This window comes from Notolabrus celidotus, chromosome 7, assembly GCF_009762535.1.
Source record: "Notolabrus celidotus isolate fNotCel1 chromosome 7, fNotCel1.pri, whole genome shotgun sequence".
Lineage (NCBI taxonomy): Eukaryota > Metazoa > Chordata > Actinopteri > Labriformes > Labridae > Notolabrus > Notolabrus celidotus.
The window spans coordinates 3,540,294-3,564,264 of record NC_048278.1 but is presented as its reverse complement, the minus strand read 5'-3'; the positions used below and the strand labels follow the sequence as shown (position 1 = coordinate 3,564,264).

Genomic DNA, 23,971 nt, shown 5'->3' with positions numbered 1-23,971 from the left:
TTTTAATAAAAGAGTTATGTAAAGAGTAGAGTAAAGAGTTAATGTCAGGGAAAGAGAAAATGGTAGGACTGTTTTTTCAACTGTGCAAATGTACTGCTTTTATTTTGAAGCCCAAACTCCTTAAACATTTTTTTTTTTTACATTGGGCTAATTTAGACTATATATGATAAATTAAGGATGATTCATAAGGTATATATTACTATTAATTTATGTAAAATCAATATGCTAACATTTAAAAATAAATAAATTAAAAACAACACATTTTAATAACAGCGTGCCTTGAGCTGGAGCAGAAGACTTACTCCTGGTTAACTGTGAATCTAATTGTGAATCAAATTGGAGTATTTAACATCCTACAGAGAAAATGGTAGGACTTCTACCAAACTTCTAGAAAATCTACCGCTTTTATTTTGAAGCCCTTACTTCCGGTGCCGTTCTTCGCTGCGCGTGCTCACTTGACTCCGCAGCCTGAAAGGAGGGACAACGCTGGACCGAGCTCATTCCTCTCTCACGTTCTCGGAGAGCCTGTCCTCTGGTGCCGAGGACAGAAGTCGATCTGAACTCGCGGAGTATCTCATAACCCGGATCGATCTTTCTCCCACATGTGCTGACACGTCTCCAGATATCACACACATCCCGGCGGAGGGACGCAGACCTGCTCGGGTTGACACATAGTGAACAGAAGAGACTCGCAGAGGAGAAAGATGTTGCTGAAGGAGTACAGGATATGTATGCCTCTCACGGTGGAGGAGGTGAGTTTAACCCTCCTTTCTTTCTCTTACCGTCAGTGTAACGATGACGGAGGCTGAGGAGGTGAAACTCTCAGCCAGGGGACATGTGGCAGGAGGGGACTTAGCTGCATCTGAGCTCAACTTCAGTCCACACCTGGCTTTCATTTCTGCTGCCTTTTGAGTCACCCTGCACACACATAAATCCACATGCACACTGCTCCTCCTTTAACTCAAACACATAGAAACACATGAAAACTCTCCTCCATTCATCCTCCTGAAGCCTCACACCATCACTGTGACAGCCAAACTTTGTGTAACACATTTATCCAACACATTGTGTGATCACTGCGACCTCTCCACACAATTACATGCAAATTGCATTCAATCATTCATTCCTGCAGCCTGATTGGCTCCACATGACAGCACCAGCATAATGCACAGCAGCAATTAGTTGTGTTTATACCTCATATAGATGCTTTTGTGCAACACTGCTTGTTGAAGTGTGTATTGTGTGCATTGAATGTGGTCTCTACATGTTTTGCTCCATCCTGTGATGACGGCCCCTTCTTCAATCATCACCACTGCCATTGTTTACTTACTCATCATATTCATTGCTTGTGTAGCTGCCATGCGGGGGTGTTATTGGTGGTGTTTGATGGCTTGCAGTCAGGTGGAATAATAGTCCAGCTGCAGCCACATCTTGTCAGGTTCGTCAGTGAGATAAGCCCACAAGGGATCTGGTCTTCATGAAGCTTTATTAAGTCATGCACGAGCTGAATAATCAGGATGCTTTGACATATGAATAGTTTTTTGGAAAGCAAGATGGAGATGAAAGCAGATAAACATCTTATCTCTTGTTCTTGCAAAGCTCTGATCCTCTCCCCGTGTTTCTACCAGCATGCAGCGGTCTACATCAAGTTTATGCCCATTCCTCTAAGGACGGTTAAAAGGCTTTCCAGGAATTAAAGGGATGGCTGTGTGTTGTAGGCTGATAGAGAGGCAGCATGAAAGTCTAACCAAGCACCGGTTCAAAGAAGAACACTTTTGCATTTCCTGCAGGTTCTAAATTTAGTCCTCACGAGATGTGAACAAAGCGTTTAACCACCCGTGCATGCAGAAACCTGCGTCTTCAGATACGAGCGTGTTCCAGGAAGAGGGCCTTCGCAGGTCTTCTGAAATACTCTAATGTGTGTCCACACTTGATGCGTGGTTTGCATGCGTACATGCCTCTACCTTCCAGTATGTGCACCTGTAGCCTTCACCGTGCGAGTATTTCTCACCCAGAGAAGCAGTGAGAGCTCTCCTGTCATGTCCGTCTCACTGGTGAACAGATGGTCGTTATGACATGACAGAGGCGTGTAATTAAAGGCTCAATGTAAAACTCAGAATGCAGGATTCAGTAGCAGTTTGATTCCAACATTGACGTGTCAGATTAATTTCTAATCACAGTATCTGTGCATACAGAATATGTTGGTATGTGTCATCATGAGCTGCTTCTTTTTCAGAAGTGTGTGTGCAGCGGCATTTAGGAGCAGAAGTGTTGAGGCGTGTTGGCTGTGATGTATTCTGGACTCCCACGGTCATCTGACATTAAATCAGCTATTCATTCATCTCAATGTACAGACTCAACTCAACTCAACTTTATTTATAAAGCACTTTAAAACGACCAAACAATAAAAACAATAAAACAATAAATAAAAACAAGCCATAAAACACTAAAAACAGGAGCAGAGTCTCATGCTGGGTTGAAAGCCAAGGAATAAAAATGGGTTTTAAGATGAGTTTTAAAAATGGACAGTGAGGAGGCTTGTCTAATGTGGAGGGGAAGCTCATTCCATAATTTTGGAGCAGCAACAGAAAAAGCTCCATCCCCTCTCAGCTTCCGTTTTGCCCTCGGTACCTCCAGGAGCAGCAGATCAGCTGACCTGAGGCACCGAGCAGGAGCGTAGGGGTGAAGGAGCTCAGAGAGGAAAGGCGGGGCCGGACCATTTAAAGATTTAAAAACAAATAACAGAATCTTACAGTGGACTCTGAAGTGCACAGGGAGCCAGTGGAGGGAGGCCAGGATTGGAGTAATGTGCTCCCTCTTACATACTCCAGTTAAGAGGCGAGCAGCTGCAATATATAAAGTGCGTTACAGTAATCCAGCCGAGAAGTAATAAAAGCATGGATTAATATTAGGGATGACCACAATTAATCGATTATCGATTAATTGATTGTTAAGAAATTACTCGAAACACGCATTTTTGTTATCAATTTTCCGTCACGTGGAACAAACATCATGTGGTCTCATATTACACTCATCTATCAGGGAGGTGTTTTAAGTTTAAAGCATGTTTGGATGTGAATCAGCTGTTAAAGGTGTTGCGCACAGCGGAGACGCTCAGCTGGCGGCTGTGCGTCAGGTCTGCACGTGCGCTTTTTAAAAGAGGATCAATACAAAACTGCTGCCAACAACAACACAGACACAAAGGTTGACAGCTTTAAACAGGATATTTTAACCTTTGGATACAAAGGCAACAGACAGGTGGGAAATTATGGTTCGCTACGTTTACAGAGCAGCAACATCAGAGCCGTCTGAGCTTTTCTGCAGCTGGACTGATAGTGACCCGGTTGTGCTCCCGGCTGACACCTGACTGAATACACATGTTTATTTCTCTCAATAAGAACGAATAGACAGAAAACTGGACACTGTGAGTCTGAAGTACTTTTCTGTTAGTGTTATGAGCCTTCACTTTATAAGATTATGTCCGCAGAGAATATTTTAATGAGCCTGATCGTTGATATTCTGCGTGTCAAACGTGTGCCCGTATTCAATCCTGCCAGTTATTTGCATTTTGTTGCTGTAGAAAATATAATTTAAGGGGAAAACAACCTATTTGGCTTTGTTTTTGACGTAAGAATAATAATGTTTTTTTTTTATCAATTAATCGATAATTGATCGTTAACATTTCCAAAAATCGATCACGGAAAATACTTAAAATGTACATCCCTAATTAATATCTCAAAGTGCTGCTGTGCAAGAAAAGGCTTCACCTTTGCCAGCTGCCTAAGCTGAAAAAAGCTGGACTTCACTACAGAGCTAATTTGACGATCCAATTTAAAATCACTGTCCATCTTAAAACCCAAGTTTGAGACTGTTGGCCTCAAATAATCTGCCAAAGGGCCCAAGTCAACAGGAGGTTCACATGGGCCACTGGGACCAAACACCATCACTTCTGTTGGACATCTACAGTCATGGCCAAAAGTTTTGAGAATGACACAAATATTACATTTTCACAAAGTCTGCTGCTTCAGGGTTTTTAGGTGTTTTTGTCAGATGTTTCTATGGTATAATGAAATACAATTAGAAGCATTTCATACGTATCAAAAGCTTTTATTGAGAATTACACAGAATTCATGCAATAAGTCCATATTTGCAGTGTTGACCCTTCTTTTTCAAGACCTCTGTAATTCTCCCTGGCATGCTGTCAATCAACTTCTGGACCAAATCCTGACTGATGGCAGTCCATTCTTGCATAATCAATGCTTGGAGTTTGTTAGAATTTGTGGGTTTTTGATTGTGCACCCGCCTCTTGAGGATTGACCACAAGTTCTCAATGGGATTAAGATCTGGGGAGTTTCCTGGCCAAGGGCCCAAAATCTTAATGTTTTGTTCCCCGAGCCATTTTGTTATGACTTTTGCTTTATGGCAAGGTGCTCCATCATGCTGGAAAAGGCATTCTTCATCACCAAACTGCCCTTGGATGGTTGGGAGAAGTTGCTCTCGGAGGACGTTCTGGTACCATTCTTTATTCATGGCTGTGTTTTTAGGCAAGATTGTGAGAGAGCCCACTCCCTTGACCGAAAAGCGACCCCACACATGAATGGTCTCAGGATGCTTCACTGTTGGCAAGAGACAGGACTGATGGTAGCGCTCACCTCGTCTTCTCCGAACAAGCCTTCCTCCAGATGCCCCAAACAATCGGAAAGGGGATTCATCTGAGAAAATGACTTTACCCCAGTTCTCAGCAGTCCAGTCCCTGTACCTTCTGCAGAATATCAGCCTGTCCCTGATGTTTTTACTGGAGAGAAGTGGCTTCTTTGCTGCCCTCCTTGACACCAGGCCTTCCTCCAAAAGTCTTCGCCTCACTGTGCGTGCAGATGCACTCACACCTGCCTGCTGCCATTCCTGAGCAAGCTCTGCACTGGTGGTGGCCCGATCCCGCAGCTGTAACACCTTCAGGAGACGGTCCTGGCGCTTGCTGGACTTTCTTGGGCGCCCTGGAGCCTGTTTGGCAACAATTGAACCTCTCTCCTTGAAGTTCTTGATAATTTGATAGACGGTTGACTGAGGTGCAATCTTACTCGCTGCTATAAACTTCCCTGTTAGGCCCTTTTTGTGCAATGCAATGATGGCTGCACGTGTTTCCTTGCAGGTAACCATGGATAACAGATGAGGAACAATGGTGTCATGCACCATCTTCCTTTTAAAGTGTCCAGTCACTCAATCATGACAGATTGATCGCCAGCCTTGTCCTCATCAACACCCACACCTGTGTTAATGTGTGTGACACCTGTGTGTCATTGAAATGATGTTAGCTGGTCCTTTTGTGGCAGGGCTGAAGTGCAGTGGAAATGTGTTTTTGGTGATAAAGTTAATTTTCAAGGCAAAGAGGGACTTTGCATTAATTGCAGTTGAGCTGATCACTCCTCATAACATTCTGGAGTATATGCAAATTGCCATTATAAAAACTGAAACAGCAGACTTTGTGAAAATGTAATATTTGTGTCATTCTCAAAACTTTTGGCCATGACTGTACTCAAGTTCAGGTGACAGTCAGTTTGAGTCACCATCTCTTCAGTGCATTATTTACACTTGGACTCAAGTTGCTGCTCAGACTGTAAACAGGTTCATGCAAAGGAGAGGACGCCTTGGCTTTAGTCCTGTGTCACTAACATTTGCAACACTAAGTCCAAAACGTGGTGAACAAGACTCCTGCAGGAATACTTACATTGACATTTCCATCCTCATTCATCTCTCCTTCTTCTCTGAGCTTTGACGTTAACACACCTTAAAACATGAAGTGGATCGCAGGACAGGATGTTGCTCCAGATCAGGTTGTCTTGTTTTGCTTTTTGTGGTTGAGAATGAACCATGGTTCTAATAATACTCCTCCATGAGCAACATAAGTCAGCTTTAATGCACCTCACAAACATCCATGTGTTTGCAGTTTCTCTCACTACATGTTGCCAAACGTAAGCCGTATGTGTTCAGTTTACAGCTGAGCTATATGTTTAATGAGCCTGTGTTTATCTGGAGGTGGAGGTGTTGTTATGGTTGTTGTCAGACTGTAAATACAACAAAAGAACTGGACTCACAAACTTCTTGGTGACTCTTAACTCGTCTGATTGTGTGTGTCTCGCGTGTTGACTTCAGTCTGTGTTTATTTCAGTCGTCCAGCTTCACGTTTCTTTAAATATATTTAGTTTGCTGCAGTTTTTGTCTTGTTTCTATTTCTCTCACAGCAAACAGAAGACGTTGAATTTCCTGTCATCTTTCTGCAGATTGATAGGATGAGAGTTAGTCCTGCAGAGTCTGGGATTATAGCCGCATCACTGACTTACGAATGCCATTACTGAGCAGTCTGAATTAAAAAACCCAGATTACAGAGCAGCGACGAGCGTTTCAGCGTGCTCACATCGTTGCACATAAAAAGAGATGAATGCATCACATCTCAGCAAACGAGAGAACGAGTGTCCGTCCATTACCGCTCAGATAAGCGCTGCACTTTGCCTCCGTTTGTGTCCCTGCACAGATAAAGACGTACTCGGATTGTTTGTCCTCAGCCCTGTGACTTACCAAGAGTCTACTCGCTGTTGTTTCTGTTTCTGTTTCTTCTCGTCATGGACGCTCACATGGAGCAGGATGTCATCATCCCCTGACCTCTGAAAGTTGAGCTGGTTTCCTGACAGGAGAGGAGGAAAGGACAGAGAGAAGGAAGGGTGGATGTTGTGCCGTCTGCAGAGGGGTTTAGAGGAAGGAAGAGGGGAGGGGGGGGAGGATGATGAGGGGAGTTCTGTGAGTATTTTTTCTCTTAATTCCCAGGGGTCATGCACTAACTCACCGCCTGTGTGTGTGTGTGTGTGTGTGTGTGTGTGTGTGTGTGTGTGTGTGTGTGTGTGTGTGTGTGTGTGTGTGTGTGTGTGTGTGTGTGCGTGTGCGTGTGTGAGCGCTCAGATTTGGAGTCACGGGGACATGCAAGGTCACGTCTCTCCGTGTATTGTCTCTGAGAGGAGATCAGTGTGGCTGTTGCGTCATCACAGTCTCACTCCTGCCGGTTCTCCCCACAGAGATTTAACAAGTCCACCAAACGGAGCGCACGCTGCTGAAACGCTCATTCAGAAATACCAGAGCGTATGAGCTGTCCTCTGAGCCTTTCTTCTCCGGCCTCTTAATCATCTGTAGCGTTAAAGGGCGTGTGCCTGCCTGGCGTGTTACTCCTGTCTCCTCACCTCCGTCTCCTTCATTCAGACTTCCAACAAAGACTCCGACATAATGACGCTCTTTGCAGTGACCTTTCGAGCCGGTCTCACACTCTGGAATTAAAACCAAGAGGTTGTGGTTTGAATTATTGGGCTCACTGCAGAGTGCTTTTCATTAATCTGATTTTCATAACTCTATGAAATTCGAGGACATCATGAAAAATCCACATCAGTCTCCCTCAAAGCCTCAGATGACGTCTTAAATTGAATCTCAGAGGTTTAGGACCTCTGGGGATTCAAAAAAGGACGTCTTCAAAAGAGAACAAGATGACTTCAGAATAAGAAATGTTCAAATTTCAAGCGAGAGACTGACTCATGTTTCTTCTTTAAGGATTTCTTTTCTTCAGGAAGACGTCGTGCCACAGGAATTGTTGCATCGCTCCTTTCAGATACATGCATTCCTGAAAATGTTCCAGTGTTGTGAACCAAAAAGCCCAAATGTGCTCACCCCAACTTTATCCAAACTTTTACCACCAGCCCTTAAAGTGAAACGTCTTCATGTTCACATCCAGAGGAGTTTTGCAGCTTGTTTGTATTGTTTGTGTTGCCACAGATGTCAGCATGCATTTTCTACTGTCGTGTTAATCCCTTTGAAATGTTTTCTGAAATGATCCAGAGTGTCAGGACTTTATGCAAAAAATGGTAAATGAAATTACCTTGGTGGAGGTTTGCGGATGATGTGATTGCCGCCACTGTAAAAAATAGTTGTGTTGTGAATTGGCCCTTTAAATCCAGGAAGTCAAAGGATAACTTGCAGTCTAAATGAATTGACCAATAGACATCTTCCCCTGTGAATGTCAGAGATATGTAAAAATAAGCATCCTCTGGTGTTTGTTTGTGATCAATCAATCAATCAATCAATCTTTATTTGTATAGCACCAAATCACAACAAACGTTATCTCAAGACGTGATGACATAGCGACACAAACTTGACTGCTGTTCATTATGTAACGATGAGATGACTCAGTCAACATAAATCATGAAATCTGCTCACCCCAACTTTATCCAGACTTTTACCCACCAGCCCTTAAAATCAAACGTCTTTGTGTTCACATCAAGAGGAGCGTTTGTGGCCGGCATACGTTTTCCACCATCGTGTCCAGAGAGTGTCAGGACTCAGTTTAGGACATTGAGATTGTGAAATCTTACAAGTACCTGGGTGTTCACCTGAACAATAAACTGGACTGGTCAGACAACTGCAACGCACTCTACAAGAAGGGACAAAGCAGACTCTTTCTGCTCAGGAGACTCAGGTCTTTTGGTGTGGAGGGGGCTCTTCTGAAGTCCTTCTTTGACCTTGTGGTGGCATCAGCCATTTTCTTTGGAGTGGTCTGCTGGGGAAGTAGCATCTCTGCTGCTGACAGGAAGAAGCTGAACAGACTGGTGAAGAAGGCCAGCTCTGTCCTGGGCTGCCCTCTGGACCCTGTGGAGATGGTGGCTGACAGGAGGATGATAGCAAAGCTATCTTCTCTGATGGACAACACGTCACCCCCCCTCCAGGAGACCATAACAACACTAAGGAGCTGGTTCAGTGACAGACTTCTTCACCCGCGGTGAGAGATACCGCAGGTCTTTTCTTCCTGCAGTGGTCAGACTCTATAACCAATAATATATATATATATGTTGTAAGATATGCTTATTTTTACCTCTTTAAAAAATTCCCCGTTGTGGGACGAGTAAAGGACTACCTTATCTTATCTTATGGAGGTTTGCAGACAATGTCGTTGCCATTACTATTATTGTCAGTGAAAAAAGAAATGTTGAGTTGTGAATTGGCCCTTTAAATCCAGGAAGTCAAAGGATAACTTGCAGTCTAAATGAACAGACCAAAAGACATCTTCCCTTAAAGGTGACATATCATGCAAAACTGACTTTTTAACAGTTCTCTACCTGAAATATGTGTCCCTGGCATGTCTACAAACCCCCCGAGAATGAAAAAAATCCATTCTGCCCCTGTTCTGATTTCTCCACCTTTCTGTAAATGTGTGTGAAACCAGCCGTTTCAGTTTTCAGTGTTTTTGTTACGTAACAACAATATCCAGTCTGTAACGGAGTCAGAGCTCGGAGCTTGTTCAGCCCATAGACTGTATAAAATAATACTGAATCCCTCCTCTGTTTTTCATTACCTGCACACATGTGTGCTAACAAGGAGCTTAGGAGGGAGGCATGCTAGTTGTAGGCTGTCTTCATAAACACAAAGGTCGGTTTTACTCCCCACGTCTGCAGATTTGAAGATCTAGTGGATGATTTTTATTTTTCATGGAAAAGTGCTAGTGCTAGTTAGCATAGCCACATAGCTACATGTCGTAGCTGTGTACCAAGACACACGTCTACATACTGATAAATAAAACAACAAGAAACACTAAATCTGTGACCAATCATTCAGAAAGGTCCTGCTGCAGGCGCCTCTCCGTCAGGATCAGATTCTGGATCAGATTCAGAGGGTTGAAGTAACGCGGGTCTGTGAGCAGCCGTGTTTATTCAGCCAACATGTAAACATTAGATCAACGTGCTGGACAGCCGAGGCCACACCCACTTCCTGAGGGGGCGTGAGCAGAGGGAAAACAGAGTGTTCTGAGGAGGACTGAAGAAGAGGGTTTTACAGGCAGACCAAAATCTGATTTCAAAGTGTTTTTTTGAGCATAAACTTTAAAGACATGTTTTGGGGACCTCTTAGACCAATATTTATTGACGAAAAAAGCGTGATATGTCACCTTTAACATGTCAGAGATATGTGAAGATAAGCCTCCTCAGGTGTTTGTTTGTGATGACGTAGTGACACCAACTTCACTGCTGTTCATTATGTAACGATGAGATGACTCAGTCAACATAAATCATGAAATCTGCTCGTGCTGAGATGTTGGTGATTATTCTGATCAGGATACATCGTCCGTGTGCGAGTCCTCGTCCTCGTCTTACCTTCCATCTCTGACAAGATTTCGATGTAATTCGCAGCAGAACCACTTAGCCAACAAATAATCATTTTCCCTTTTCACTCCCTCGGGGCTTACTCGGCTGTTTCTCCTCCTGCGAGCTGAGCCATTCATCAGCCGCCACACCCCCTGTTTTTTTTTTCCTGGAAAGGATAGAGAAGTGATGCATCACAGGAGACACGGATATATGTGTGTCTTCTCCCGCTGTCCATCTATCCACCCTTACATCTCTCTCCCTCTGCTGCATTAGCTCTCTCTCACACCTCCCTGTCTTCAGCTGACAGGCTGAGGAGGAAATACGCTGACACGGCCCAACCTTTGGCTGCCCTGAGTCATCGTGTGTCTCCAGCAGCACGCCTCCTTTCACAAACTGGATCCACCTTTGTCGAGACTCGGTTTAACAAGTCCCCGTCACAACAGAACGTTTCAGTTTTGTGCTGAAAGGAGGAATAAAAAGAAACACTCACAGAGTTTCCTTCACATTCACAAAGACCCGGGGCACACAGGGCACCAGGTGAACCAGGTTTTCACACCGTTGTTTACACTTTCAGAAGTCCTCCCTCCCTCAACCACGGTGACTCAGACGCTTAGCCAAGGCCGGAGAGAAAGACTCCCATTCAGATCTGAATGAGCCCAGCATTGAAGGAGTGATTCAAACTGTGGTTTGATGTGATGTTAGCTGAGGGATTATGACACCACATGATTGTGTAAGACCGTCATCTGCTGTGGGAACCTCTCCTCTGGGCGAGGGAACTCTAACAGGTGTAAATATTTTCAACCCATGCTCAGAATAATACCAATTTAACAGACCCAACCCATGATCAATCATGTTATTGTTGATTTAATCACCAAACATAACCTCCTTTCTTCTTCTTCTACGTCTGTAAATGTTGTCTTTTGGTTCTTGTCTTTGTCACTTCTTTGATTTAATGTCGTGTGACTCACTTCCTCCAACACCTTTCTATGTTGCATGTATCGTATCGTCAGGCGCTTGAACTGTTATCACATTAACACATGATAAAGCTTCTGAATGCATGTCACATAGGTGGCGTGTGGGTGTGTTTATATCATGACGTGGTGGGAAGCTGCTTGTTAAGTTGCTGTTGGCACCCTGAGACGACGGCTGCTTTGCCTGAGACGGATGAGTGTATGAATAGAGGATGTGGGGCTGGATGCTTGAATGAATAGCTGCAGGGACACCTGGGTCGCTGTTGGAGGAGTGTAGCTCTGTCTAAACCAAGCCTGTCTGAGAGAGCAGAAACAGAGCTCCACCCAAACCGGCCGACCCTTCTGTTTTTATGTTCAGATCTAACCCGAGCTGGAAGCAGAGAACACAGGCACAGGGCTGAGAGTTTGTGTTGTTGTGTCACAGGGATGGGTGATGCATCACTTCATCAGTTAATGTGTCGTTTGGGATTGGTTCCTTTGTGTGGTGTCAGACCTTGAACGTACCACAGCCCGCTGCAAATCTTGTTCAAAGGCTGTTGCAGCTAAAGGCAGCTGCACAACCAAATGATTTCAATATCTGAACCAGAGGCATGCAGCTGAGTGACGGAGATGTGTCGCACTACGAGATGCACCACAAACACCCGCTAAAGAGCAGCAGACATCAGCGAAATCCTTTTCCCATCACATCACGTGTGACATGAAAGCACCAGGACAGCACAGCCGAGCTCTTCACTGCGCAGTCACAACAACTAAGGCGTGCTGAGGCTGCACGAGTCACTCCCATACCTGTCCCTCCTGAAACAATGACGGCTAGGAACTAACCTCAGGTCTTTGAAAACTCAAAGCTAATGCTGAAGTGTTATAAACTGCAGTTCCTGATCTTTACAGAAGAAATAAAGATGTCAATGCCAATAAAGAGTATATTATGTAAGGGATAATGTATGGTTAGCAGGTTGTTATGGGGAAAAGAATCCCGACAGGGTGAGACAAGACCCCGACATGAAGCGGAGGTCTTTAAAGGTGACATATCATGCAAAATGGACTTTTTAATGGTTCTTTACCTGAAATATGTGTCCCTGGCGTGTCTACAAACCCCCCGAGAATGAAAAAAATCCATTCTGCCCCTGTTCTGATTTCTCCACCTTTCTGTAAATGTGTGTGAAACGAGCCGTTTCAGACTTCCGTGTTTTTGTTACGTAACAACAGTATCCGGTCTGTCACGGAGTCAGAGCTCGGAGCTTGTTCAACCCATAGACTGTATAAAATAATACTGAATCCCCTCCCCCGTTTTTCAGTACCTGCACACGTGTGCTAACAAGGAGCTTACGAGGGAGGCATGCTAGTTGTAGCCTGTCTTAATAAACACAAAGGTCGGTTTTACTATCTGCAGATTTGAAGATCTAGTGGATGATTTTTATTTATCATGGATAAGTGCTAGCGCTAGTTAGCATAGCTACATAGCTACATGTCGTAGCTGTAGCTGTAGCTATGTACCAAGACACACGTCGACATACTGACAAATAAAACAACAAGAAACACAGAATCTGTGACCAATCCTTCAGAAAGGTCCTGCTGCCTTTCTGGCAGAGGTCGGTTTTACTCCCCACGTCTGCAGATTTGAAGATCTAGTGGATGATTTTTATTTGTCATGGATAAGTGCTAGCGCTAGTTAGCATAGCCACATAGCTACATGTTCATAGCTGTAGCTGTAGCTGTGTACCAAGACACACGTCTACATACTGATAAATAAAACAACAAGAAACACTAAATGTGTGACCAATCCTTCAGAAAGGTCCTGCTACAGGCGCCTCTCCGTCAGGATCAGATTCTGGATCAGATTCAGAGGGTTGAAGTAACGTGATCTCTGAGCAGCCGTGTATATTCAGCCAACATGTAAATATTAGATCAACGTGCTGGACAGCCGAGGCACATCCACTTCCTGAGGGGGCGTGGTCAGAGGGAAAACAGAGTGTTCTGAGGAGGACTGAAGAAGAGGGTTTTTCAGGCAGACCAAAATCTGATTTCAAAGTGTTTTTTTGAGCATAAACTTTAAAGACATGTTTTGGTGACCTCTTAGACCAATATATATTGATGAAAAAAGCGTGATATGTCACCTTTAAGGTGTTGACTTTGTGTTGTTCAGTTTCAGTGTCATCTTTTATGTACAGTGTGCAGAAGTGGGAATATTATGCAGTATTAAGCGGTCAGATTCAAGACTGAACGCTTTCTTACTCACCTCTCTTGTCGGTGAAATGACGGTGGCCTTTTACCCCTTTTCAACCGAGGCAGTTTCAGGGCCGGCACTCAATTGAGATCCGTTTTTTCGTGTTTCGACTGTGAGTGAACCGGCTCCCGGCCGGGAAAAAATGGTTCCAGAGAGGGTCCAGCTCTTTGCTGGTCCAGAACCACGAACAGCTTACGTCAGGGGCGAGAGGCAGGGTTGCCGTGATCAAAAACACAAACCAAACGTGTTTCCTCCATTGTCCTGCAGCGAACAATATAAAGAGACAAATGGATTCCAAGGCAAAGCAGAGGTCGGCCGAGGAGACAAGCTGCCGTTGTCCGCCATTGTTGTTGTTGTGAGGGAAAGTTCACTCTAGGGCTGCTGGGAAAAGTGGTCACCTAAATCTAACGTCATGACGTGCCTCTTCCACGGGCTCAAGTGGGCGGAAAAACAAACAGGTGCTGTGTTGATTCGTAGCTCAACCAGCTCTGAACCAGCGTGAGCACCGGCCCGGAAATACAACCTGGTTCACGTTGGTGGAAAAGAGGTAAAAGCTCCTGTGATGCATGATATCATGATCCTCCATTCGCCAAGTTTTCACCTCTCTTCTCTTTCTTCTTCCAACTGGTGCATTTCGCCCGGCAACTCACTAAATACAAAAACACATATGTTACTAGTTTGTCATGGCAGTGCTACGGTAGAGACATGGCGGTGCAATACAATATTTGCGGCCAAGGTTGCAGGAGACCTGTGTAGTTATAAGACAGCTCATTTAAATTAAACAAACAAGTCTATCTTTATATTCAGGTGATTATGCACCAATGTAAGCATTCTTTTATGCATGCTTACAGTGGTGCATAATCACCTGAAAGACGGTGAAAGTGACTCCTGTGCTTGCGAGAGGAGGATTAACAGTCAGCAGGAGCGTGATATGCAGGAGTGATCGACATTGAAGGATGAAGCTTAAAGAAAATGTACACCACACTGAGAGACAGGGAGGACTCTGCTGCTTGTGCTGCTTTACAGACGGATATAAATGCTGGAATAGTGAAGAAAACAAACACCTTGTCTCTGTGGGAAATTTAAAGTATGACGTGCACAACAACAACAACAACAACAACAACAACAAATAAATGTGATCTCCTCAGCCTTTCAAAGAACATCAAGCACGTCTGAATGAAACAAAAGCTCCGAGGTACACGCCGTCCAGATTGTTTTGTCGGGCCCATTAATTCAGAATAATGCGTCTCTATTCCTGGTCGGCCCGCCCCTCCACTCCGTGTGTGTTCAGAGGAATAGAGCTCATTGACGCTGTTTGTTACAGTGGTGTCATGGTAAGGTGCAAAGCCTCTTTGCCATCTGGTTTACATGACAATGCTGTGATTCAATCAACATCCCATTTGCTGCCATTTACTCCTCAAGAGGAAACCATCATGACTTGTGATGGACCATTATCCACGGATGAGGCCCGCTCTCATTTCCTTGATGTGTGTGTGTGTGTGTGTGTGTGTTTTGTCTTACCAGAGAGCCTGTTTCATAACATGAGAGCTTTATGAGACGGTGACGCTGTGTGTCAGTCAAACTGTTTGTGTCTCTTGAACGCAGATAGAGAAGTGTTTGTGTTATTGAACACACATCACATCATCACATCATCACATCATCACCGTCTCCGCTGTTCATCCTCCCGTGCTTCACTGCAGCATCCTGCACTCCAGTCCTGAGGTGCCCAGATGAGTCCTCTGATGAGGGCCGTGTGCTGGTGGACTACGAGAGTGAAGAGCCTGTTCAGAGCTTTTGAGAAAATGTACTGAAATGAAAGAGAGAAATAAACCATCACCCACTTTTCTCTTTCTTTCTTTCCTTCCAGTCTCTTTCTCTTTGCCTCATCTGTTGGCTTTCAAAAAAATCAGTCTGGTCTTGCTGGAGTTGTCTGCCTGTTCAAGGAAGAGTTCCTTGTTGACAGAAATTCTGAAGAGATACATTCATGAAGAAAAAGAAATGAACTTCTCTCTTTCTGTTTCTTCTATCCCTCTCTCTCTGCCTCTCTGTTTGCAGATGATGTCTTTCACACATGAGTTTAGCTTTTCAGGAAGATTCTGCCTTGCTTCCTTATTTGTGTCCTAATGTTGGATCTCTGTAGATAATGTACAAATGCAAAGTGTAATGAGGTAACACTTGTTGTGATTTCCTGCTTTTAAAATACATCCATCCATTATCTTGACCGCTTATCCCGTTCGGGGTCACGGGGGGCAGGAACCTATCTCAGGTGACTTTGCGCAGATGGCAGGGTACACCCTGGATGGGTCGCCAACCTATCACAGGGCAAACACAGAGAGACAGACAACCATTCACACACACTCACACCTACGGGCAATTCAGAGTGACCAATCAACCTGGAGAGCATGTTTTTGGACTGTGGGAGGAAGCCAAAGAGCCCAGAGAGAACCCACGCATGCACAGGGAGAACATGCAAACTCCACACAGACAGGCACCTGCCCAACCAGGGACTCCAACCAGGAACCTTCCTGCTTTTAAAATACAAATGTATTGATTGAGTCATGATCGGAATGAAACAGTTTCAGTCTTGTTTCTGAAGAGACCTTTTGGGTCTGAGACGTTTTTAGCCTCCTGGCAAACAGCTATGTGTCAACTCCACCGTGACTGTTGTTGTGCAAGTTTATGCTGAACTCTCAGCCCTTTTGATTTCAGAAGGTAATGCATTAAAGGTGACATATCATGCAAAATGGACTTTTTAATGGTTCTCTACCTGAAATATGTGTCCCTGGCATGTCTACAAACCCCCCGAGAATGAAAAGAATCCATTCTGCCCCTGTTCTGATTTCTCCACCTTTCTGTAAATGGGTGTGAAACCAGCCGTTTCAGTTTTCAGTGTTTTTGTTACGTAACAACAATATCCGGTCTGTCACGAAGTCAGAGCTCGGAGCTTGTTCAGCCCATAGACTGTATAAAATACAACTCAACCCCTCCTCCGTTTTTCATTCCCTGCACACATGTGTGCTAACAAGGAGCTTAGGAGGGAGGCATGCTAGTTGTAGGCTGTCTTAATAAACACAAAGGTCGGTTTTACTCCCCACGTCTGCAGATTTGAAGATCTAGTGGATGATTTTTATTTTTCATTGAAAAATGCTAGCGCTAGTTAGCATAGCCACATAGCTGCATGTTAGTAGCTGTAGCTGTAGCTGTAGCTGTAGCTGTGTACCAAGACACACATCAACATACTGACAAATAAAACAACAAGAAACAGAGAATCTGTGACCAATCCTTCAGAAAGGTCCCGCTGCCTTTCTGGTAGAGGTCGGTTTTACTCCCCACGTCTGCAGATTTGAAAATCTAGTGGATGATTTTTATTTATCATGGATAAGTGCTAGCGCTAGTTAGCATAGCCACATAGCTACATGTTTGTAGCTGTGTACCAAGACACACGTCGACATACTGATAAATAAAACAACAAGAAACACTAAATCTGTGACCAATCGTTCAGAAAGGTCCTGCTGCAGGCGCCTCTCAGTCAGGATCAGATTCTGGATCAGATTCAGAAGGTTGAAGTAACGCGGCTCTGTGAGCAGCCGTGTATATTCAGCCAACATGTAAACATTAGATCAACGTGCTGGAGAGCCGAGGCACATCCACTTCCTGAGTGGGCGTGGTCAGAGAGAAAACAGAGTGTTCTGAGGAGGACTGAAGAAGAGGGTTTTTTCAGGCTTGCAAAAATCTGATTTCAAAGTGTTTTTTTGAGCAAAACTTTAAAGACATGTTTTGGGGACCTCTTAGACCAATATATATTGATGAAAAAAGCGTGATATGTCACCTTTTAAAAAAAATCCCCCCTGCACTTTTTGTACTGATACTGAACGAGCAACACATACCTGCAAACTGAATTTAGAGCCGGGCTGCAAAAGTGTTCCAATTTGCAGTGAAAACGTTTGAAGAGGGGATACAGTGGGGATGCTTCGGCTTTTGGAGCCTTCCCCAAGTGGTCGCTTGAGGAACTGCACTTATTTTTTTGCACCTCTGCTTTGTATTCTGTCTTGAACACCAAAGGTTCCCACTTTGATTGAATTAAAGAAGAAAAAGAGAGGCTTCATTGTTCTTGCTCAGTGTGACTGCTTTGCAAAAAAACATTGTTTTACTATTGTTAGGCATTAATTGTTAAAAGGCGCAATTATGAGATATCTCTTCACCTCATAACTACATCACCTTGGCTCATCTGTTGTCAATGAGAGCATTGTTCTTTAAAGCTGGTTAGTTCTTGTGATTTAGCTGCATCTTCTATGTTTATGTTTTGTGGCGTCTTGTGCTGCTGTGGAGGAAAAACAAGCATCTCTGCACCAGCACATCACAGCAGCATCAACCACAGTCTGAAGGCGGCTGCTAAATCTGGACCGTGTGTCTGAAAATAAAGACAAAGCAGCTGATTCTCTACAGCGGAGCGTCTTCTTTAGCTCGTGTTCAGTGTGGACGTCTTCACTGAGAGCTCGCTCTGCTGCTCCTGGCTCTCTGTCCTCCTCTGTATCTGAAACAGTCGTATCAACACTCTGCTGTTCGTTGATCATTAACACCCTAAAGGAATCTGAGTGGTCGCTCTCTCCGGTGTAACTGAGAACAAAGCTTTGTTTAAAAGTAACGTTGGCGTGATGTGGATTGTGTGGTGCGAGGCTGAGTGGCTGGATGGGAGAAGAGAGGGTCAGTTAATGGATTTATGTGAGCAGTGAAGCTTCACAGCCTCTCTACACTACTTGACATTTCAGACATTCGTTTTCTGTCCTCAGTGAAGCACCTGTAAGTGGATGTGAGCGCATTTCTTTCACTTTCATCAGAGGTGATGTGACAGGATGTGGCTGAGCCCATCTGACAGGCACGATGTGAAAGATTACACAAGCTCAGTTTCTCTCCTGGATGTGAGTTTTGGTGACACGATGATCAACACCAACGATAGCAAGGTTTTACTGGAGAGCATCAAAGTACGACAATATGTGAGCTCAATGTGATGCAGTGTATTAGAAGTGTAGTCAGTTGAAGTCATTTAAGTAGCTTAGCAGTAGCATCTCGTAGCTAAAATGTCAGCAGGGTGAGAACACAAAAACAGTCTAACAGCTGTTTTAAAGATACACTTGAGGTCAAAATGATCAGCCCCCCATGAATTCTGGAACATTTCTGCCCAATGTTTGAATCATTGATAAAACCTGATATAAGCAAACATTCACCAGTGTTCTTTAGTAGCTTTGGTACATTTAAGAATATAAAATACATTTTTAGAATAACTTTATATCAAATAGTGAAAAATGGGGTAGTCAAAATTATTAGCCCCCTGTGAATTTTTACTTTTAAAACACACCTGAGCAGTCAGTTTGTTTCCTAACAACACCTGTTGGTCAATTTGCTTCCTAACAACACCTGAGCATTCAAACAGCATTGACATTTACTTAAAGCTGGGGTTGGTAGTCTCGGAAAACCAGCTTGAATTTGAATGTAGCATTTCCTCATGACTCCGTCTAACCCCTCCCCTCCTCCCTCGGAGCTCCTCCAAAACGACGCCCCCCCCCCCCCCCCCCCCACCGCTCACATGCACGAGCGCCGCTGATTCTCGACCATATGATCATGACTGATTCAAAACCGGTCCTCATCAAAACATTCTCATAGTGAGAGTTAAAAAAACAAACAAACATGGCTGCTGTTAGTACTCACAACTGTCATTCTAGCATTATACAGTTGTACTGGTGACACGATATCAGGAGAAAAGTTATAACACATGTAATACTGTAACAGCTCTACTGTTTGTTAAAGGTGTTCAGTGTAGATGTTCTTAATTCCTACAGTGTTGACGGTCAGTGAAGGCATCAGGAGAGGTGTTGAGTGTGTGAGCTGGAGAGAGGAGAGACAAGAGGAGAAGTTCTTCATTCATTCAAACATTGATTGTTGTTTTGTTGGTTGGCGTGATCACGGCCGACAGTGACCGGTTATTAAAGCTCAACGTGTTCACGAATCGGCTCGTCATCCCTACAGCGTCCGGACGGACGCTACAGTACATCTACATTTTCTGTAGGACTTACTGAACGTCATTCATTCTTCTGCTTGTTGGTGAGAGCTTTTTAGACTCTGATCCGGACTACAGTCCTGAGCAAAGCACCTCATCAGGTCAGAGGGGAAAGGCTCGAGGACGAGCGAGAGGGGCAGTAAATAGAGTCAGGGAAGTAGAGGCAGGAGACGGGGACTCGGAGGAGTGCACGCCGGGGAAATGTATGCGCAGGAGGAGGGCAGAACGGCTGGACGGGATTTGATTGGTTTAAAATTTGGGGAGCCAAAAAACGGTGATTGGTTGGTGTTTTCCCAGGTTTACTCCGGCTGTAGATAGCAGCTTTTTTTCACTCTTTTTAAGAACACATCATGTATTGATTGCCATCAGGACATAAAGATCATTTTAACCAGTATAACAAAAAGTGTATCTAAATCTGATTACCAACCCCAGCTTTAAGGGACTCCAAACAGGGAACTTGAACACATCATTGAGAGAGACTACTCCTACTAACCATGCCAAAGACAATGGAAATCAGTCTTGAGCTCAGAAAGAAGATAATGGAGGCTCATAATAAGGGGGAGGCTATACTGTAATTTCCAGGCGTTTTACAGTGTCTAGAATAGCTGCATGTTGCATCATTGCAAAGTACAAGGAGACAAACTCTGTTAGAATCAAACCTAGGCGTGGTAGAAAACACAAGATATCAAGAACTTTGGGGAGGAAAGTAGTCGAAGATGTCAGCAAGAAGCCCCGGACATCTGTCAAGATGATTGTTGCTGACCTGACCTCCTCTGGAGTTGATGTTTGAAGGAGCACAGTTGTGAGGGATCTTCATCTTAGTGGGCTTCAGGACCATCGTCCCAGAAGAACCCCTTTACTCAAAGAGTGGTACATCAGAGTCAAGCTGAGGTTTGCCTGTGAACATTTGAAAGATAAAGATGAGTTTTGGAAGTCCATCTTTTGATCTGATGGAACTTTTTGGGCATATGGATGTTGTTCATGTTTGACCAAGAAAGGGAGAGTCCTTCAACCCTTAGAACACGGTCCTCAGAATGAAACATGGTGGAGGGAGCATCGTACTGTGGGGCTGTTTTGCAGCCTCAGACACAGGCAGCCTTGTTTGGGTGCATGGCATCATGAAAAAAGAAAGTTATGTTGACATTTTGAGGGATAATATGAAGAACTCTGCTCTTACTCTAGGCTTTGGTTGGCGCTTGGTCTTCCAGCAAGACAATGATCCCAAGCTTACGTCAAAATTGGTCAAACAGTTCTTAAAGGACACCAAAACCAAGGTCCTGGAGTGGCCTGCACAGAGCCCAGATCTAAATCCTGTTGAGAATCTGTGGCGGGTGCTCAAAGTGAATGTCCATGCTCAGAAACCATGTATTTTGGACCAGCTGGAACAATTTGCATTGGAAAAATGGGCCAAAATCCCTCCAGAGACATGTGCCAACCTTGTAAAGAACTATTTGAAGAGGTTGTTGTCAGGTGTGGCTCAGAAAGGGCGCACTATTGACTACTTAGGGCCAGGGGGCTAATAATTTTGGACATGCCATTTTTACCTTTTCTTGTTTTAATTCATTGCATCAATAAAATATTCAAGTCAAACATAGTGAACATTTGTCTTTGTTATTTTGGAAACACATAAACTATAAACACTTATTGTTAATGGTCATTTTCATGGAGAAATCAAGGGTTTTATCTCATTTTACAAGGGGGGCTAATAATTTTGACCTCAACTGTATGCAGTGCAATCTTTTCATGAGGCTGTATCAGTAGAGATGCACTAGATATTACCAGCTTGACACGACATCTATAAGGAAACATGCAGCAGTACTGAAGCTGCAGAAGAAGAGGCTGCTGCATGGAAGCAACAATATCTGGAAGGATAAATATCCTTGAAAGAGCAATACGGCCAAAAAGATCATAGAGATGTTGGTTTAATTCATCGCTTTGGACAACCAGTGATATGTGGTAGTGAATGCAGGTTTTTGTGTTGATTTTTGGAGCTTTTGGATCAACGGCATGTCAGAGGCCGCATTACCGGAGCTGTACGCCACCATTAGCAGACTGTTGGATTAATAATAATAATAATAATAATAATAATAATAATAATAATAATGCAATTTATTTATAGGCGCCTTTCTTGGCACTCAAGGTCACCTTACAACATTAAAAACAAACAGAGTTTAAATAACAAACAGTAAATAAAACACAATTTAAAAAGTTTGAAGTGAATGGACAGAGGAGTTGTGGTCAGATGGAGTAAGCCAGTTTAAACAGATGAGTTCTGAGTTTGGATTTAAAATGTGGGAGTGAGTCAGTGTTGCGGAGGTCAGGTGGGAGAGAGTTCCAGAGCTGGGGAGCAGAGCGGCTGAAGGCTCTGCAGGGGGGACAGTGAGGTGGATGGAGGAGGAGGATCTGAGGGTGTGGACGGGTGTGGCAGTATGGAGGAGGTCAGAGAGATATGGAGGGGCGAGGTTGTGTATGGATTTGAAGGTGAGGAGAAGTATTTTGTAGTTGATCCGGTGTGTGACGGGGAGCCAGTGGAGCTGTTGCAGGATGGGTGTGATGTGGTGGATGGAGGCGGTGCGTGTGATGATACGGGCGGCTGAGTTTTGAACCAGTTGAAGTTTATGGAGGGTTTTGTGGGGGAGACCAAACAGAAGGGAGTTGCAATAGTCCAAACGGGAGGTGACGAGGCTGTAAACAAGAATGGCAGTGGAGTGGGGAGTGAGTGAAGGACAGAGACGGTTAATATTGCGGAGGTGGAAGTAGGCGGACCGGGTGACGTGGTTGATATGGGAGGTGAAGGAGAGGGTGCTGTCGAGGATGACACCCAGACTCCTAACCTGAGGGGAGGGGAAGAGGGGCGAGTTGTTGATGGGAATAGAGAAGTTTTGGAGTTTGTTTAATGTAGATTTTGTGCCAATTAGAAGAAGAAGATGAAACTGAGCTTTTGCACCATTCTGAGCACAATTTTGACAATTCACAACAATGCTATCTGGAATAAGCCAAAGACGCATTTTAGTTCATTTGTTAAAGATGTTTTTGTAAACAAACAAACAAACACAGGTACCAAATCGGGACTCGGTATCAGCAGATACTCCATATTGAAATATTAGATCGGGACCGGAGGCCAGAAAAGCTGATCGTGACATCCCCTGAAATTTCCTGTGTTTAAAAAAAAAATTGAATGAATTGAATTATAGTAGTAAATAACAAATAGAATGCCACACACCGAAATTTTTGATTTGATGTCTTTATTTCGAACATGTAAAAGTAAAATAGAAAACAAAAAACATACAAGTAAAAAAGAAGAAATAGTTATACAAAATCCCACCAAATCAATCAGTTCCATGAGCAAGCACTGAAACATTTTATTTTACATGTATGAAAAGGAGTAAGAAGAAGTTCAAACTGATCTAATCCCCTTTATTCACTATTTTCTGCCATTCTGCCATATTTACAACTTCAATCAAAAGTAAACCCCTCATGATTCTCAACACTTGTCTTCCTCCCTGTTCCTCATGAAAATGACTTCTTTATACTTCTTCTTGAACTGGATTATGTTTTGCTGTTGCTGTATCTCCATATGGAGTCAATGATTGTGAGCGAACAAAACGTTTCCCCAATCTCTTCCTCTTGCTCGCCAGTCATAACCACATGGGTATTCACAGCTGTGATTAAAAACCTGTGGTCACAAGACCAATCAATAGTGATTTGTGATGGTGTTAATGAAAGCTACATCTTCCTCAGAGTGTTTGAAATCTTAGAAAATGCTAACAGAAGCCAAAACGTTGCTGCACCCTACAACTGCAATACTAGCAGTGAGAAGGGAGGGATGGGCAATGATTTTTGAACATTTGTTCACTTAGTAAATTAAGTTGTACAGTCATGGCCAAAAGTTTTGAGAATGACACAAATATTACATTTTCACAAAGTCTGCTGCTTTAGGGTTTTTAGGTGTTTTTGTCAGCTGTTTCTATGGTATAATGAAATACAATTAGAAGCATTTCATAAGTATCAAAAGCTTTTATTGAGAATTACACAGAATTCATGCAATAAGTCAATATTTGCAGTGTTGACCCTTCTTTTTTTAAGACCTCTGCAATTCTCCCTGGCATGCTGTCAATCAACTTCTGGACCAAATCCTGACTGATGGCAGTCCATTCTTGCATAATCAATGCTTGGAGTTTGTCAGAATTTGTGGGTTTTTGATTGTCCACCCGCCTCTTGAGGATTGACCACAAGTTCTCAATGAGATTAAGATCTGGGGAGTTTCCTGGCCAAGGGCCCAAAATCGTAATGTTTTGTTCCCCGAGCCATTTTGTTATGACTTTTGCTTCATGGCAAGGTGCTCCATCATGCTGGAAAAGGCATTCTTCATCACCAAACTGCCCTTGGATGGTTGGGAGAAGTTGCTCTCGGAGGACGTTCTGGTACCATTCTTTATTCATGGCTGTGTTTTTAGGCAAGATTGTGAGAGAGCCCACTCCCTTGACCGAAAAGCAACCCCACACATGAATGGTCTCAGGATGCTTCACTGTTGGCAAGAGACAGGACTGATGGT

The 23,971-nt window shown here is 43.8% G+C and overlaps 1 protein-coding gene across 2 annotated transcripts in view; it reads left to right on the top strand.

Moving 5' to 3' along the window:
* The first annotated feature begins 336 nt into the window (after window positions 1-336).
* LOC117816551 (cytoplasmic phosphatidylinositol transfer protein 1-like) overlaps window positions 337-23,971 on the top strand; it is a 121,183-nt gene continuing 97,548 nt past the window's right edge. The window contains exon 1 of one of the 2 annotated variants that reach the window (XM_034688872.1): window positions 337-752. In XM_034688872.1, coding sequence (XP_034544763.1) covers window positions 705-752 — 48 coding nt within the window. In that variant the 5' untranslated portion in view covers window positions 337-704. The remainder of the gene's footprint in view (window positions 753-23,971) is intronic. The other variant, XM_034688873.1, reaches the window with a different exon arrangement.